A 14,488-nucleotide genomic window follows, 5' to 3' on the forward strand; every position below is an offset into this window, starting at 1 on the left:
AGACTCCCAGACCATATACTCTTATGGCTACCCTGCACTTACAATGTCTAAGGTTTGGCTTAGACACTGTAGGGGCACAGTGCTCATGCACTGGTGCCCTCACCTATGGTATAGTGCACCCTGCCTTAGGGCTGTAAGGCCTACTAGAGGGGTGACTTATCTATACTGCATAGGCAGTGTGAGGTTGGCATGGCACCCTGAGGGGAGTGCCATGTCGACTTACTCGTTTTGTTCTCACCAGCACACACAAGCTGGCAAGCAGTGTGTCTGTGCTGAGTGAGGGGTCCCTAGGGTAGCATAAGATATGCTGCAGCCCTTAGAGACCTTCCCTGGCATCAGGGCCCTTGGTACCAGGGGTACCAGTTAAAAGGGACTTATCTGGATGCCAGGGTGTGCCAATTGTGGAATCAAAAGTACAGGTTAGGGAAAGAACACTGGTGCTGGGGCCTGGTTAGCAGGCCTCAGCACACTTTCAATTCAAAACATAGCATCAGCAAAGGCAAAAAGTCAGGGGGTAACCATGCCAAGGAGGCATTTCCTTACACAACCCCCCCCAAACGAAAGAGGATGAGACTAACCTTTCCCAAGAGAGTCTTCATTTTCTAAGTGGAAGAACCTGGAAAGACCATCTGCATTGGCATGGGCAGTCCCAGGTCTGTGTTCCACTATAAAGTCCATTCCCTGTAGGGAGATGGACCACCTCAACAGTTTTGGATTTTCACCTTTCATTTGCATCAGCCATCTGAGAGGTCTGTGGTCAGTCTGAACTAGGAAGTAAGTACCAAAGAGGTATGGTCTCAGCTTCTTCAGGGACCAAACCACAGCAAAGGCCTCCCTCTCAATGGCACTCCAACGCTGCTCCCTGGGGAGTAACCTCCTGCTAATGAAAGCAACAGGCTGGTCAAGGCCATCATCATTTGTTTGGGACACAACTGCCCCCATCCCATGTTCAGAGGCATCTGTCTGCACAATGAACTGCTTGGAGTAATCTGGAGCTTTTAGAACTGGTGCTGTGCACATTGCTTGTTTCAGGGTGTCAAAGGCCTGTTGGCATTCTACAGTCCAGTTTACTTTCTTGGGCATTTTCTTGGAGGCGAGTTCTGTGAGGGCTGTCACAATGGATCCATATCCCTTCACAAACCTCCTATAGTACCCAGTCAAGCCAAGGAATGCCCTGACTTGAGTCTGGGTTTTTGGAGCTGCCCAGTCCAGAATAGTCTGGATCTTAGGCTGGAGTGGCTGAACTTGGCCTCCACCTACAAGGTGTCCCAAGTAAACCACAGTTCCCTGCCCTATCTGGCATTTGGATGCCTTGATAGAGAGGCCTGCTGATTGCAGAGCCTTCAAAACCTTCTTCAGGTGGACCAGGTGATCCTGCCAGTTGGAGCTAAAGACAGCAATATCGTCAAGATAAGCTGCACTAAAGGACTCCAAGCCAGCAAGGACTTGATTCACCAACCTTTGGAAGGTGTCAGGGCATTCTTTAAACCAAAAGGCATTACAGTGAACTGATAATGCCCATCAGGTGTGGAGAATGCTGTCTTTTGTTTTGCTCCAGGTGCCATTTTGATTTGCCAGTACCCTGCTGTTAAGTCAAAGGTACTTAAGAATTTGGCAGCACCTAATTTGTCTATCAGCTCATCAGCTCTAGGAATGGGATGGGCATCTGTCTTAGTGACAGAATTAAGTCCTCTGTAGTCCACACAAAACCTCATCTCTCTCTTTCCATCTTTGGTGTGAGGTTTGGGGACTAAGACCACTGGGCTAGCCCAGGGGCTGTCAGAGTGCTCAATTACTCCCAATTCCAGCATCTTGTGGACTTCCACCTTGATGCTTTCCTTAACTTGATCAGACTGTCTGAATATTTAGTTTTTGACAGGCATGCTGTCTCCTGTGTCCACATCATGGGTACACAGGTGTGTCTGACCAGGGGTTAGGGAAAAGAGCTCAGCAAACTGCTGCAGGACTTTCCTACAGTCAGATTGCTGTTGGCCAGAGAGGGTGTCTGAATAGATCACTCCATCTACTGAGCCATCATTAGGGTTTGATGACAGAAGATCAGGGAGAGGTTCACTCTCAGCTTCCTGATCCTCATCTGTTACCATTAACAGATTTACATCAGCCCTGTCATGGAAGAGCTTAAGGCGGTTCACATGGATCACCCTCTTGTGGCTCCTGCTTGTGCCCAGGTCCACCAGGTAGGTGACCTGACTCTTCCTCTCTAGCACTGGGTAAGGGCCACTCCATTTGTCCTGAAGTGCCCTGGGAGCCACAGGCTCCAAAACCCAGACTTTCTGCCCTGGTTGAAATTCAACCAGTGCAGCCTTTTGGTCATACCAAAACTTCTGGAGCTGTTGGCTGGCCTCAAGGTTTTTACTTGCCTTTTCCATGTACTCTGCCATCCTTGAGCGAAGGCCAAGTACATAGTCCACTATGTCTTGTTTAGGCTCATGAAGAGGTCTCTCCCAGCCTTCTTTCACAAGAGCTAGTGGTCCCCTTACAGGGTGGCCAAACAGAAGTTCAAAGGGTGAGAATCCTACTCCCTTCTGAGGCACCTCTCTGTAAGCGAAGAGCAGACATGGCAAGAGGACATCCCATCTCCTTTTGAGTTTTTCTGGGAGCCCCATGATCATGCCCTTTAATGTCTTGTTGAATCTTTCAACAAGGCCATTAGTTTGTGGATGATAGGGTGTAGTGAATGTATAAGTCACTCCACACTCATTCCACATGTGTTTCAGGTATGCTGACATGAAGTTGGTACCTCTGTCAGACACCACCTCCTTAGGGAAGCCCACTCTGGTAAAGATACCAATGAGGGCCTTGGCTACTGCAGGAGCAGTAGTCGACCTAAGGGGAATAGCTTCAGGATACCTAGTAGCATGATCCACTACTACTAGGATGTACATATTTCCTGAGGCTGTGGGAGGTTCAAGTGGACCCACTATGTCCACACCCACTCTTTCAAAGGGGACCCCCACCACTGGAAGTGGAATGAGGGGGGCCTTTGGATGTCCACCTGTCTTACCACTGGCTTGACAGGTGGTACAGGAGACACAAAACTCCTTAACTTTCTGGGACATATTGGGCCAGTAGAAGTGGCTGACTAGTCTCTCCCACGTCTTGGTTTGTCCCAAATGCCCAGCAAGGGGAATATCATGGGCTAAGGTCAGTATGAACTCTCTAAACTCCTGAGGCACTACCACTCTCCTAGTGGCACCAGGTTTGGGATCTCTTGCCTCAGTGTACAGGAGACCATCTTCCCAATAGACCCTATGTGTTCCAGTTTTCTTGCCATTGGACTCTTCAGCAGCTTGCTGCCTAAGGCCTTCAAGAGAGGGACAGGTGTCTTGCCCCTTACACAACTGCTCCCTTGAGGGTCCCCCTGGGCCTAAGAGCTCAACCTGATAAGGTTCTAACTCCATAGGCTCAGTTCCCTCAGAAGGCAGAACTTCTTCCTGAGAGGAGAGGTTCTCTTTTTGTTGTTGTGTTGCAGCTGGTTTCCCAGCTGACTTTCCTTTTCTCTTGGTAGGCTGGGCCCTTTTTCCAGACTCCAGCTCTACTTTTTCACCCTGAGCCTTGCACTGTGCCCTTGTCTTGACACACACCAGTTCAGGGATACCCAGCATGGCTGCATGGGTTTTCAGTTCTACCTCAGCCCATGCTGAGGACTCCAGGTCATTTCCAAGCAAACAGTCTACTGGGATATTTGAGGAGACCACCACCTGTTTCAGGCCATTGACCCCTCCCCACTCTAAAGTTACCATAGCCATGGGATGCACTGTAGTCTGATTGTCAGCGTTGGTGACTGGATAAGTTTGTCCAGCCAGGTATTGACCAGGGGAAACCAGTTTCTCTGTCACCATGGTGACACTGGCACCTGTATCCCTCAGGCCTTCTACACTTGTCCCATTAATTAATAGCTGCTGCCTGTATTTTTGCATGTTAGGAGGCCAAGCAGCCAGTGTGGCTAAATCCACCCCACCCTCAGAGACTAATGTAGCTTCAGTGTGACACCTGATTTGCTCTGGGCACACTGTTGATCCCACTTGGAGACTGGCCATTCCAGTTTTAGCTGGAGTGGAGTTAGAAGTGGTACTGTTCTTGGGACAGGCCTTGTCTCCAGTTTGGTGTCCAGGCTGATTACAGCTACGACACCAGGCCTTTTTGGGATCAAAGTTTTTACCCTTGTACCCAAAATTGGTTTGTGAAGAGGCTCTGGGCCCACCCTCCTGTGCAGGTTTTTGGGGGCCTGTAGAAGACTCTTTACTATTTTAGTTTTTGGCTGTCTCACCACCCTTCCCCTGGGGAGGTTTTGTGACCCCTTTCTTTTGGTCACCCCCTGTGGAAGTCTTGGACACCCTAGTCTTGACCCAATGGTCCGCCTTCTTTCCCAATTCTTGGGGAGAAATTGGTCCTAGGTCTACCAGATGCTGATGCAGTTTATCATTGAAACAATTACTTAATAGGTGTTCTTTCACAAATAAATTGTACAGCCCATCATAATTACTTACACCACTGCCTTGAATCCAACCATCTAGTGTTTTTACTGAGTAGTCTACAAAGTCAACCCAGGTCTGGCTCGAGGATTTTTGAGCCCCCCTGAATCTAATCCTATACTCCTCAGTGGAGAATCCAAAGCCCTCAATCAGGGTACCCTTCATGAGGTCATAAGATTCTGCATCTTTTCCAGAGAGTGTGAGGAGTCTATCCCTACACTTCCCCGTGAACATTTCCCAAAGGAGAGCACCCCAGTGAGATTTGTTCACTTTTCTGGTTACACAAGCCCTCTCAAAAGCTGTGAACCATTTGGTGATGTCATCACCATCTTCATATTTAGTTACAATCCCTTTAGGGATTTTCAACATGTCAGGAGAATCTCTGACCCTAGTTATGTTGCTGCCACCATTGATGGGTCCTAGACCCATCTCTTGTCTTTCCCTTTCTATGGCTAGGATCTGTTTTTCCAAAGCCAATCTTTTGGCCATCCTGGCTAACTGGATGTCCTCTTCACTGGAGTTATCCTCAGTGATTTCAGAGATGTTGGTCCCTCCTGTGAGGGAAGCAGCATCTCTGACTATTATGTTTGGAGTCAGGGCTTGAGAGGCCCTGTACTCCCTAAATAGGACTGGTAGGGGGGAATCTCCCTCCAAGTCACTATCATCATCCTCTGTGTTGCCATCCTCAGAGGGGTTGGCCTTTTCAAACTCTGCCAACAGCTCCTGGAGCTGTAGTTTGGAAGGTCTGGGGCCCATTGTTATTTTCTTTATTTTACAGAGTGACCTTAGCTCCCTCATCTTAAGATGGAGGTAAGGTGTGGTGTCGAGTTCCACCACATTCACATCTGTACTAGACATTATGCTTCTAAAAGTTGGAATACTTTTTAAGAATCTAAAAACTAGTTCTAGAATCTAATTCAAACTTTTAAACTCTAAAAGCAATGCTAACAGGGACTAACACAAGGCCCTAGCAGGACTTTAAAGAATTTAGAAAAATAGTTCAAATTGCAAAAATCAATTTCTAATGACAATTTTTTGAATTTGTCGTGTGATCAGGTATTGGCTGAGTAGTCCAGCAAATGCAAAGTCTTGTACCCCACCGCTGATCCACCAATGTAGGAAGTTGGCTCTGTATGTGCTATTTCAAAGTAAGGAATAGCATGCACAGAGTCCAAGGGTTCCCCTTAGAGGTAAGATAGTGGCAAAAATATATAATACTAATGCTCTATTTTGTGGTAGTGTGGTCGAGCAGTAGGTTTATCAAAGGAGTAGTGTTAAGCATTTGTTGTACATACACACAGGCAATAAATGAGGAACACACACTCAGAGACAAATCCAGGCCAATAGGTTTTGTTATAGAAAAATATATTTTCTTAGTTTATTTTAAGAACCACAGGTTCAAATTCTACATGTAATATCTCATTTGAAAGGTATTGCAGGTAAGTACTTTAGGAACTTTGAATAATCACAGTAGCATATATACTTTTACCATAAAACACAAATAGCTGTTTTAAAAGTGGACACAGTGCAATTTTCACAGTTCCTGGGGGAGGTAAAGTACTGTTAGGTTTTGCAGGTAAGTAAACCACCTACGGGGATAAGATTGGGGTCCAAGGTAGCCCACCGTTGGGGGTTCAGAGCAACCCCAAAGTTACCACACCAGCAGCTCAGGGCCGGTCAGGTGCAGAGTTCAAAGTGGTGCCCAAAACACATAGGCTTCAATGGAGAGAAGGGGGTGCCCCGGTTCCAGTCTGCCAGCAGGTAAGTACCCGCGTCTTCGGAGGGCAGACCAGGGGGGTTTTGTAGGGCACCGGGGGGGACACAAGCTCACACAAAAAGTACACCCTCAGCAGCACTGGGGCGGCCGGGTGCAGTGTGCAAACAAGCGTCAGGTTCGCAATGTAAATCAATGGGAGACCAAGGGGTCTCTTCAGCGGTGCAGGCAGGCAAGGGGGGGGCTCCTCGGGGTAGCCACCACCTGGGCAAGGGAGAGGGCCTCCTGGGGGTCACTCCTGCACTGAAGTTCCGATCCTTCAGGTGCTGGGGGCTGCGGGTGCAGGGTCTTTTCCAGCCGTCGGGATTTTAGAGTCAGGCAGTCGCGGTCAGGGGGAGCCTCGGGATTCCCTCTGCAGGCGTCGCTGTGGGGGCTCAGGGGGGACAATTTTGGTTACTCACAGTCTCGGAGTCGCCGGAGGGTCCTCCCTGAGGTGTTGGTTCTCCACCAGTCAAGTCGGGGTCGCCGGGTGCAGTGTTGCAAGTCTCACGCTTCTTGCGGGGATTGCAGGGGTCTTTAAATCTGCTCCTCTGTAACAAAGTTGCAGTCTTTTTGGAGCAAGTCCGCTGTCCTCGGGAGTTTCTTGTTCCTCTTGAAGCAGGGCAGTCCTCTGAGGATTCAGAGGTCGCTGGTCCTTAAGAAAGCGTCGCTGGAGCAGGTTTCTTTAGAAGGCAGGAGGACTGGGGCCAAAGCAGTTGGTGTCTTCTTCCTTCTTCTGCAGGGGTTTTTCAGCTCAGCAGTCCTCTTCTTCTGTAAGTTGCAGGAATCTAAATTCTTAGGTTCAGGGGAGCCCTTAAATACTAAATTTAAGGGCGTGTTTAGGTCTGGGGGGTTAGTAGCCAATGGCTATCCTGACTGGCCAGTGACTCCTTGTTATTCTCATTATCTCCTCCGGCCTTGCCGCCAAAAGTGGGGCCGTGGCCGGAGGGGGCGGGCAACTCCACTAGCTTGAGTGCCCTGCGGTGCTGGAACAAAGGGGGTAAGCCTTTGAGGCTCACCGCCAGGTGTTACAGCTCCTGCCTGGGGGAGGTGATAGCATCTCCACCCAGTGCAGGCTTTGTTACAGGCCACAGAGTGACAAAGGCACTCCCCCCATGTGGCCAGCAACATGTCTCGAGTGTGGCAGGCTGCTAGAACCAGTCAGCCTACACGGGTAGTTGGATTTAGGTTTCAGGGGGCACCTCTAAGGTGCCCTCTGGGGTGTATTTTACAATAAAATGGACACTGGCATCAGTGTGCATTTATTGTGCTGAGAAGTTTGATACCAAACTTCCCAGTTTTCAGTGTAGCCATTATGGTGCTGTGGAGTCCGTGTTTGACAGACTCCCAGACCATATACTCTTATGGCTACCCTGCACTTACAATGTCTAAGGTTTGGCTTAGACACTGTAGGGGCACAGTGCTCATGCACTGGTGCCCTCACCTATGGTATAGTGCACCCTGCCTTAGGGCTGTAAGGCCTACTAGAGGGGTGACTTATCTATACTGCATAGGCAGTGTGAGGTTGGCATGGCACCCTGAGGGGAGTGCCATGTCGACTTACTTGTTTTGTTCTCACCAGCACACACAAGCTGGCAAGCAGTGTGTCTGTGCTGAGTGAGGGGTCCCTAGGGTGGCATAAGATATGCTGCAGCCCTTAGAGACCTTCCCTGGCATCAGGGCCCTTGGTACCAGGGGTACCAGTTACAAGGGACTTATCTGGATGCCAGGGTGTGCCAATTGTGGAATCAAAAGTACAGGTTAGGGAAAGAACACTGGTGCTGGGGCTGGTTAGCAGGCCTCAGCACACTTTCAATTCAAAACATAGCATCAGCAAAGGCAAAAAGTCAGGGGGTAACCATGCCAAGGAGGCATTTCCTTACAGTCCCTCTCTTCGCTAGCCACCAGATGCAGCAGGTGAGGTCTTCTTTGGTGTTGCCACTCTTTGCTGGTTCTTCAGTACAGCAGGGTAGCCTCCTTCATTCCTTCTTCTACGTGACTTGCGATCGAAGTGCCAGAGGTGCACACTTTATGCTTGGAAAGTGTCTCTGGGCAGGATGCAGTTGGTAGCCAATGTGCTACCAGAATCCCTTCCACCTGGTGATCACTTCCTGTCGAGTGTGCTATCTGGCTATCCCAAGATGTACCATTCTGCCCACTCTCAAGATGGTGAGACCCCTCTCCCAGTGTTAAGACCTCCCTAGCCCACCCCAGGGGGTGTGGCTACCTCAGGGCTGCTTGCCCCTGGGGAAATCGGTTTAGCAACTGCTTTCCACTTTCTGCTTCCTGAGCCAGTCTGTCTACTTCCACAATGGGGCAGCCCTCCCTGCTGGAGTTACCCATCTGCCCTTCAAAGGCGCCTTCACTTTTAAGCCTGCATTTTGGGACCAACACCCAAGTGGCTTCCTGCAGGAGGAACACCTCCCTTGCTTGCATTCCCTTATTGTTCTCCTTCCTGAGAGTAGTTGGTACTTCTCTCCAGGAGGGCGACAACCTGCTTTGTGGAGCAGGCTCTGTATGTGCCCTGGAAGGCACAAACATTTTGAAGGCAACAGAGTGGCAGTTTTGCTAAAACTGCACACTGCAACAAGTTACATAAATTTTTACTTGAGATACAAGTCACGCTTAATGTATCGAATTGTTTGATACTTTGGTTGCACCATTCAGGAGTTAACACAGCTAATGGGTTGGACTGGTACCCTGCACTCGCCAATTGGGTCACCAAGCCTTTATACAGTAAAAATGGCAGTTTTGCATGTTTTACTACCAGGACATGCACAGTGCATGTCCTGCCCGCGTCTTAGGTTGTATCCTGCCTTTAGTGCTCAGTAGGCCTGCAAGAGGGCTGACTTACACACGTCTGGGAGTAGTGGTGGCTTTCAAAGGCAAAGTTGAGCTAGCAGTGCTCAACTGCTCTACCTGTCTGCAGTTGTGGACTGGGGGGGGGCTTGTTTTACTTGAGGGACTTCCATGATGGCACAACCAGTGCTGCAGGCCCTGGGGTTCCCCTCTAACTCACATGCCCAGAGTGCTGGGTATCATTTACCAGGTATTCACAGATACGTTAGCCATTTCCAATTGGGTATAGTCAATTCAACATACACTTTAGGTTCAAGGCACTGGGGACTGGTTAGCAGGCCTCAGTGCAATCTGAGTCGAAAAACCAGCAGCATTATTTGAAAAACTTGGGGGTGGCCATACAAAAACAGGTATTTCCTTACAGTTGCCTTTTTTTGGGACGGGGTAGGGAGGACTGTACTGACAGTGCACCACCTTTTTATGGCGCACTGTCCCTTCGCCTCCAAAAACGCCTGTTTGCTTCTGGGCCCTTGTTCGTAATAGGGTGCGGGTCCTGAGGCAAAGTAATTCCCTCATTTGCATGGGACCATATCCTCATGCAAATGAGAGGCACCCTATCAAGATAGTGCTTGCACACATGTAGCTCCAGTACTATCAGTATTACATTAGGGGGCACACAAGCCCCTTCTGTAATACCTCATGCCCTTTGTCCACAGAGCACTGTATGTAATACAGCCCCTGGTTGTTGAGAGAGGTCCCACTTTAGTCAGGAAAATGGCAGAAGAACCTGGAGTCTTTAGAGGTCCCTCTAAAATCAGCATTATTTTGTGAGTCCAAAATGGCTGCAAGCAACACAAATGGCAGAAAGTGGTAATGGCTTTTCTGATGCTTTATGAAAGACCTTTTCAAATGCATGCATAAAACCATCTTGTAATAGTTTTTCATAAAGAATAAGAACCTTCATTACAGAATGGTTGCTGCATATGCACATGCACGTTCATCTTTTAATGGATTTAAAACCATTCAAAGATGATGCCCCGCCACTTTACTAGTGGCAAGGGGTGAAATGTAGCACCGAAGGAAAACTTAAGGGGCTGGGGAGAGCAGGAAAAATAAAAGAGCAAGGGTGCGGTGTGCCAAATAACAGCAAGGAGATAGAGCAAAAATAGCCCCCTGTGCAGTGCAATGGAAGGCTTTGCGGCAAAGGAAGGATGCAACTACTGGTCAATTCAAAACATTAGACAGAAATGCTCTGTGCAGGACACAGAAAATAGGTAAGTAATCCAATCAGAAGTAGATATCTATGGTAGACAAAAAAACCACTGATTAATAAGTACATTTCAGGTACAAAGCCCACTGTAATAGTACTGGTTAAAAGTCGGCCAACATGTTGCTAAAGCTGCTCATAGGGTGAAACCTAAACACAGCACGAGCAGCCAAAAGAAAGCTAGCAGTGGGTAAGGACAGCTGCCTCAAATGACTGCACTTGCCAGAAGGAATGGAGGAGACGAGTGAAGGAAGGATATAAGGATGGTATTAAACCCTTCTAATGAATGGCCAATGAGAACACCGTTGAAAACCACGTAGCCTATGGAAGCCAGGCGAAACTATCCACAACATGAAACAAGACATGCTATGGATGGCTTGGAGGAATAATGATCTCTTCAATTCAGCTATATGCCACTCAGACCTTACCACAAGTGAATTCCAGAAATACGGGAAAAGTATGGAGGCAAATTCAAGGAAATTGTGACTAGGGTAAAGTCAGGTGGAAGTGCACTGGAGAAGAAGTTACTACATGGATATGTGAAAAGAGGTGCTAGAAAGAAAATGGCTAATGAGAAAACTGGGTATAAATCAAAAGAAGAATCAAGAACAGCAATTCCCAGTATTGACTCAAGTAAACATCAGGGTGAAAAAGGGAACAGAAGTGAGTTACTGATCATGAAAGTAAATGAGTAGGCGCATAATCAACTCGGATTCCAGGAAAATGATCAGAGAAGCAGGATGCATAGTTTTATCATTTTGGCATACAAAACACATTGCTTTGAGTTGGAGATTCCAGGAACATAGGAAAAAGTTCATTTCACCTTTGTCACATGCTATTTGTCCCATGTTTGAGAATGTTTCAGAAATGTAATTTTTGATTTGGGTTTACATTTTCACTCTTTTCCTTGTGAAACAGCTTGAATCTTTGGAGAATGTTTCTTATTGTTTGTGTCTGTATGTTTTTCTTACAGGTGTTCAGCAGAGTGCATGTGTGCTTGTAATAAGTTATGCTTTCTTTTGTCCCGTTAGGCCCCTCACAAATTGTCTAGCCTCACATGTTTCTGAAAGAATATGCAAAAGTGTTAAACTCATCACCCAAGATGTAGTTATAGTTTTGTGAAACAGTCTTAATATGCAATATATCAAGATTGTGCTCTATTCTCAGCTTTGCAAAACAAAATCAAGGTGGGAGCAGTACAGCTGCATTATAATAATTTGAGTCCCCTCTGTAAACATTACTTTTTTTTTTTTTTTTTTAAAGAAAATGTATACCTCTAATCTGCTCTCCTCTCACTTTGTGCTCTTTTACTGCACGCTGGAGATGTCTACATGCTTTCTCCAGTTTACTTTTCAGTTCTTGACACTCCGACCTTGATTTTTCAAGTTCTCGGAGACAGTGTTCACAACAGTCAGCCTGAGACTCCAGGTTAATTTTTGAGCCACCGTTATCTATAGAATGATAAAAAGGAAACCAATGACATGAAGAACATAAACTGTACATATATAACTCTAAGGGAACATGTTATTTAACAAGATCAAATATTCAGGAACAGATATATATGCCTTTCAAACAGTTAAAAACAAGAAAGCATAATGCATTATTATTTGGCATTCAAGACATTTTGGCTACAAAGAATAAACACATTGGAACATTCGTTTGAACTGGACAAATATGTATAAATTGAGATATATTTTTAGAGCAAGTTACACAGATTCTGGAAGCTCAAATAAAAACTATGTTGAAATGTGGAAGGAAAAGGCTCTTTTTGTATGGTCATTCTCAAGGTTTCGGGCAGATGCTCTTGGCTTCTCAACTTGGAGTGCCCTGAGGCCTGCTAGCCAGACTTCAGTGCCCTGAATGTGTATTGACTGGCTCATACCCAACTGACTCAAGCTAACTTACTTCTAAGCCCCATTCAATGGGCGGGTGAACCACCGGCCTATACGTTAGAATAACCCCAAAGGGACAGCAGCACTGATTTTGCCACCCTGAATGGGACAAGGTAAAACATGGCTCCCAGTCTGCCACTGCAGCCTGGAAGGACAGTTTCCAACTGCTAACTCGACCTTGCCATTTTGATCAATGGCAAAGCCTAAAACTTCCTTTTCAATGTGTCTTAGACACCCAGCAGGTCTATCAAGTGCTAGAGCAGGGTGCAGTATATTAAAAAAGTAGAACATGTGTGTACTATGTTCTGGCAGTAAAACCCCATAATTGTAATTTTCACTGGAAGGGAGTCTGGTAGACCCACTGGTGAGTACAGAGTTACATGATGAACACCTCAGCTGTGATGACTTCTGAATGGTACTAGAAAGCTGGGTACATCAAGGAATCAAAACAACTCGTTACATTAAGCCTGGCTTGATGCCCAGATTAGCATCAAGTCGGGCCACATGCACCTTTTAGAAAGTCCCCACTCTGTTGCCCAGTTTTCCAATGGCCATGTGCAAAGGCTATCCACGAGACAGCCTTCTGCCCCCCTGAGGAGAGGTGTCAATGGCTCCCAGGACAGGTAACAATAGAGGCCTGCCACTGGAGTAGTTGTTACCTCCTCCTTGCAGAAGCCACACGGGGTGTTGGCCCAAAAAGCAAGCTTTAAAGGGGAAGGCTCTTTTGTAGAACAAATTGTAAACACATTAGAGAGGGGTTCCACTTTTGTTTGGATAGACAGGTTGGTATGGGAACAGAGAGAGGGTAACTATTGCTATATCGCTCTCTTCATGGGAGATAGCTCATAAGTAGCCACACTTCTATGGAGGCTACTGAGCTCCACAGAGAAGGGTCCCGACATCTTGGGATTGGGCAGAATAGAACACTCTGGGATAGATAAAATGCCACACTTCAAAGGAAGTTGTCATCAAGTGAGATGGAACCTGGAAGCCCATTGGCTAGTGACTAGGAGCTTATCCAATGGAACTTTCTGGGCATACAAGGGGCATTCAGGGCACGTAGAACTCCGATTTCGCTTGACTGGATAAAAGGATCAAAGAAGGACTGCTCCGCTGACCCTGAAAGTGGTGAAGAAAAGTGTGCACTGAATTTAGACTGCATCTGCTGCTCCTTGAGCTGCCAAAACAAATGACTGTGCTTGCTGTGTGATGCTCGCAGAGAAGTAATCCCCCGAGCCCAGTCAGAAGCAGAGACAGAGCAGAAGCAGAAGCAGAAGCAGAAGCAGAGACTCTAAGAGTCATTTGGATGACTTTCTGTTCGTAGTACAGGGCCACAAAAGCTGAATAAGTCTGCTGGGGTGAGTTGATGGCACATATCACGGAATCGCAGCTCCTCTCCACTGTGTGTGTAAAACATTTCATAAACCTCATCACAATAGGTGATTTAAAAATAGGTGATTTAAACAAGGAAGGATTGTTGGGCAAATGTAGAAAAGCTGAAAGAGTTGACAACATATAATTGTGCTCACTGCAATGCCTTGCAGGGCCAAAGACAAAACAAACAAAGTAACATCTGACATCTTGGCTTGTAAAGGATCAGCCTTAGTGTCACTGTCCACTTTGTGCCGCTGCCTGCACCAGAGACATTGTCTCTGCTGAGTGCAACAACCGCAACCAATGCAATAGGACTGACGACACTGCAGTACCCCCAAAGTCCCGCCACAGCGTGAGTCCTAAGTGCTCTGTCCCCGACGCCCACGACACCTGACTCCGACTCCGCCGCAGCACCTGTGGCCCATAGTGTAATCCTGACACCGCAAAGTCAACGCCTCACGTCTTGACCTGCTGGATTCATTGACCCTGCTGAATTTTAAGGAATCAGATCCTTACCATTGATGCCGCATCACCTCCCCTGCAACTGTGAGGAACCGATGCCTCACCTCCACTGCCTAGCAGTAAGGAATTGATGCCTCACCTCCCGGGTAGCAGTAAGGAACTGATGCTGCACCAGCTCCAGAGACACCTCACCTCCCCAAATCAGTGCAACATCTTTGCTTCATAATTTTCTAAAAGCACTGTACCTAGGGTACATGCAACTTTGTGACAGGTCAGCACTCCCTTGCAAGCGGTGTCGGACTGTTGGGATCGACTCAGTCATGACATTGTGATAGCCCTGGTTGGAGCTATTGTGTTTCTAAACGCCTTAGTGACAGTTTTTTTTTTTTTTTAAATGTGTACCTTTGATTGTGTATGCTGGATTTTTGTCATTTTGGTCTTGCTT

The 14,488-nt window shown here is 47.2% G+C and overlaps 1 protein-coding gene across 3 annotated transcripts in view; it reads right to left on the reverse strand.

Annotated features, from left to right (window-relative positions):
- CEP152 (centrosomal protein 152) overlaps positions 1-14,488 on the reverse strand; it is a 318,523-nt gene that overhangs the window by 57,722 nt on the left and 246,313 nt on the right. For all 3 annotated transcript variants that reach the window (XM_069222500.1, XM_069222501.1, XM_069222502.1), the window contains exon 24: positions 11,590-11,766. In XM_069222500.1, the coding sequence (XP_069078601.1) occupies positions 11,590-11,766 (177 nt within the window). The remainder of the gene's footprint in view (positions 1-11,589; positions 11,767-14,488) is intronic.

The sequence above is a fragment of the Pleurodeles waltl genome, chromosome 3_1 (assembly GCF_031143425.1).
Source record: "Pleurodeles waltl isolate 20211129_DDA chromosome 3_1, aPleWal1.hap1.20221129, whole genome shotgun sequence".
In the NCBI taxonomy this organism is placed as follows: Eukaryota; Metazoa; Chordata; class Amphibia; order Caudata; family Salamandridae; genus Pleurodeles; species Pleurodeles waltl.